Genomic DNA, 3,262 nt, shown 5'->3' on the forward strand with positions numbered 1-3,262 from the left:
TTTATGGGTTTGAGTCTTACATTTAAGTCTTCAGTCCATTTCAAGTGAATTATTGCGAGTGGTGTAAGACAGGGGTGCAGTTTTATTCTTTTGTATAGGAAGATACAGTTTTCCTATCATTAATTGAAGAGGCTATTCTTTCCTCATTGAGTATTCTTGGCTCACTTGTCAAATGTCAGTTGATTACATAGTGTGGGTTAATTTCTGGGCTCTCAACTTTATTCCATTGGTCTGTGTGTCTGTTTTTATGCCACTACCATACTGTTTAGTTTACTATAGCTTTCAAATAAAATTTGAAATCAGGAAGTGTGATGCCTCTAGCTTTGTTCTACTTTCTCACGATTGCTTTGGCTATTCAGGATCTTTTATGGTTCCATATGAATGTTTTTCTTATTTCTGTGAAAAACGCCATTGAAATTTTGTTAGGGGTTTCATTGAATCTATAGCTAGCTTTGGATAGTATGGACTTGTTTTTTTTTTGTTTGTTTGTTTTTTTGCGGTACACGGGCCTCTCACTGTTGTGGCCTCTACTGTTGTGCTCCGGACTCACAGGCCCAGCGGCCATGGCTCACAGGCCCAGCCGCTCCGCGGCATGTGGGATCTTCCCGGACCGGGGCACGAACCCGTGTCCCCTGCATCGGCAGGCGGACTCTCAACCATTGTGCCACCAGGGAAGCCCGATAATATGGACATTTTAACAATATTAATTATTCTGATGTATGCACATAGTATATCATTCCATTTATTTGTGTCTTCAGTTTTTTCATCAATGTGTTGTGATTTTCAGTGTACAGATTTTTCACCTCCTTAGTTAAATTTATTCCTAAATAATTTATTATTTTTGATGCTATTATTGTATAAATGGATTGTTTTCTTTATTTCTTTCTCATATAATTCATTGCTAGTGTATAGAAAAGCAATTGGTTTTTGTACATTAATTTTGTATTCTGCAATTTTACTGAATTCATTTACTAGTTCTTGTTTTAAACTTTTTTTGGGGGGTTTAGGATTTTAGATATATGGTATCGTATCATCCACATACAATTTTACTTTTCCTTTCCAACTTGGATGCCTTTTACTTCTTTTTCTTGCCTAATTGCTCTGGCTGGGAGTTCTAGCATTATGTTAAATAGGAGTAGTGAGAGTGGCATCCTTGTCTTGTTCCTGATCTTAGTGGAAAAGCGTTCCCATTTCGCTGTTGAGTATGATGTTAGCTGTGGGTTTGTCATGGGCAGCCTTTATTATGTTGAGATAGTTTACTTCTCTATTAGCTATGCCTCTTTGTAGTAATTTTTAGTGGTTGCTCTTGGCATTACAATATGTATCCTTGTTACAATCTACTTAGAGTTACTATTTGATCACTTTAGATTTTATTCTTCACATCTGACTTTTCCCATTTCATAAATGAATAAAAAAGTCACAACAATTTAATTCCATTTAAACATTCTACTACTGTCTTTAAGCTACTGTTTTTTATATCTTTTAATTCTTCATAAGTTATAAATTTATACATCCTATCAGAGTGTTATTTTTTACTTTAAACAATTTTTTTTTTTACTTTAAACAATTTTTTAGGACATTAAGAAAAGAAAAATATATACTTTTTTATGTTTATCCGTATATTCACCAATTCTAATACTCTTTATTCCCTTCCTGTAAATCTTAATTTTTATCTTGTATTATTTCCCTTCAACCTGAAGGACATTCTTTAGTATTTCTTTTTCTTTTTTTTTTTTTAAAACTAAAAATGCCATTGGCTTCTTTAATTGGTTAAGAGCACAAAATGTAACAGGGAGAAAGTCTCTTTTAAACAAATTAAAAAACTGTGGGTTTTTTTCCCCAAATTCTCCCCAAGTTAGATATATACACACCCACAAAAATGGTGTGTGAAGGAAAACTGTCATACACAAGAAGTTGTATCCTGAATTAAGGGAAACAGCTGTTGAAATGGGAATTAACACAATAAAGTCATCAACAGGTTAACAATTTAAAAAATTGAGTCTTCAAATGCTGCATGGCACAAAGCTATACTATATAAAGTACTGCTAGGTATGAAGGAGGAAGTCTGTACGGTTTTTAGCAAAAATGCTTTTCCAGAAAAGCAAATCAAAACAATGCCATCAGCAGACCAAAGAGGCTACAGCTAGATAGCAGAGCTACAACTTCTCATATCTGAGCTAGAAAATTCTGTTTATACAGAATGGACTAAAATTTCAGACAAAACGGACATGTTTTACATTTCTTACTTTATCCATATTAAGTTCTCTGTTTCTTTCTCCCTCACCCCTCAATTCAGCATGATCCAGCCAAAAGATGGCTGCTTTTAGAAGTAGCTATTTTATTTTTCTTTCTGTGGCAAGACTGTCATGAAGCCTGGATATCTCAGGCTCCTATGCATCCATGACCAGGGTCCTGTTGTGGTCAAAAAACTTAGCAGTGGACTTGGTGAACTCGGCTTCCCGTTGCTGCTTTGTTCTTCCGCTGATGAAGGTCAGCTTCAGAGTGTGTTTGTCATCGAACCTTTTGAGACTGGACGACAGCTGCCAAATATCATCAGGACCCACCCCTGTGGGATCTTTCCTGTGGGCCACGAGAAAGATGCTCTTCTCCTTATATGAGGTATAAATGGTCAGGATCCCCATCATCACAAAATAGGATATAACGCGCAAAGCCAAAACAGGTTTGGACTCTGGAAAGGGGTGCGTATAATCCCAAATCAAAGCCGCTATGGCGAAGAAACAGGAGCTGGTACAGATGGTGAGGCGACCGTCAGTTAGACCAAAATTCTGCACATACGTGTACTTTTCCAGAAGTACCTTTTTGGCAGAATCATCCAAAGAATTTTTCACAGCTGATCCATCCCATTTGTCAGTTTTTACAGGCTTATCATCAATCTTCCACTTGTCCAGCAAGCCGCTGCGGCTACTGCCTGTCCCACAGCTGGAACCACTGCCAGCCCCACTACTGCCACCACTGCCAGCCCCACTACTGCCTCCGCCGCCACCGGTATTCCCTCCCTGAGCAGCCGCCGCCGCCACCGCCATCTTGCTTGCTTCTGCCTAGTATTCCTTGTAGTACAGGTATGTTGGGGACTAATTGTCTCAGCTTTCATTTATCTGAAAATGTCTTTATTTAATCTTAATTTTAGATGAATATTATCCTGAATCTAGAACACGTTCTGTAGGATTTCAATTTTTTAAAATCTGTTGAGATTCTAATTCCAAGGCCTGACCAGAGAGAAGGCAGGTGGGACACTTGCCAT

The 3,262-nt window shown here is 37.8% G+C and overlaps 1 protein-coding gene across 1 annotated transcript; it reads right to left on the reverse strand.

Moving 5' to 3' along the window:
• Window positions 1-2,255: 2,255 nt before the first annotated feature.
• LOC132512636 (signal peptidase complex subunit 2-like) lies at window positions 2,256-3,044 on the reverse strand. Its single transcript, XM_060136407.1, has one exon. It carries the CDS (start codon window positions 3,042-3,044, stop codon window positions 2,391-2,393), a length of 654 nt encoding a protein of 217 aa, XP_059992390.1. The 3' UTR covers window positions 2,256-2,390.
• Window positions 3,045-3,262: the final 218 nt, after the last annotated feature.

This window comes from Lagenorhynchus albirostris, chromosome 21 (assembly GCF_949774975.1).
Source record: "Lagenorhynchus albirostris chromosome 21, mLagAlb1.1, whole genome shotgun sequence".
NCBI lineage: Eukaryota > Metazoa > Chordata > Mammalia > Artiodactyla > Delphinidae > Lagenorhynchus > Lagenorhynchus albirostris.

Coding starts and splice junctions, on each gene's coding strand:
- LOC132512636 (XM_060136407.1), bottom strand. CDS start 3,044: ATGGCGGTGGCGGCGGCGGCTGCTCAGGGAGGGAATACCGGTGGCGGC.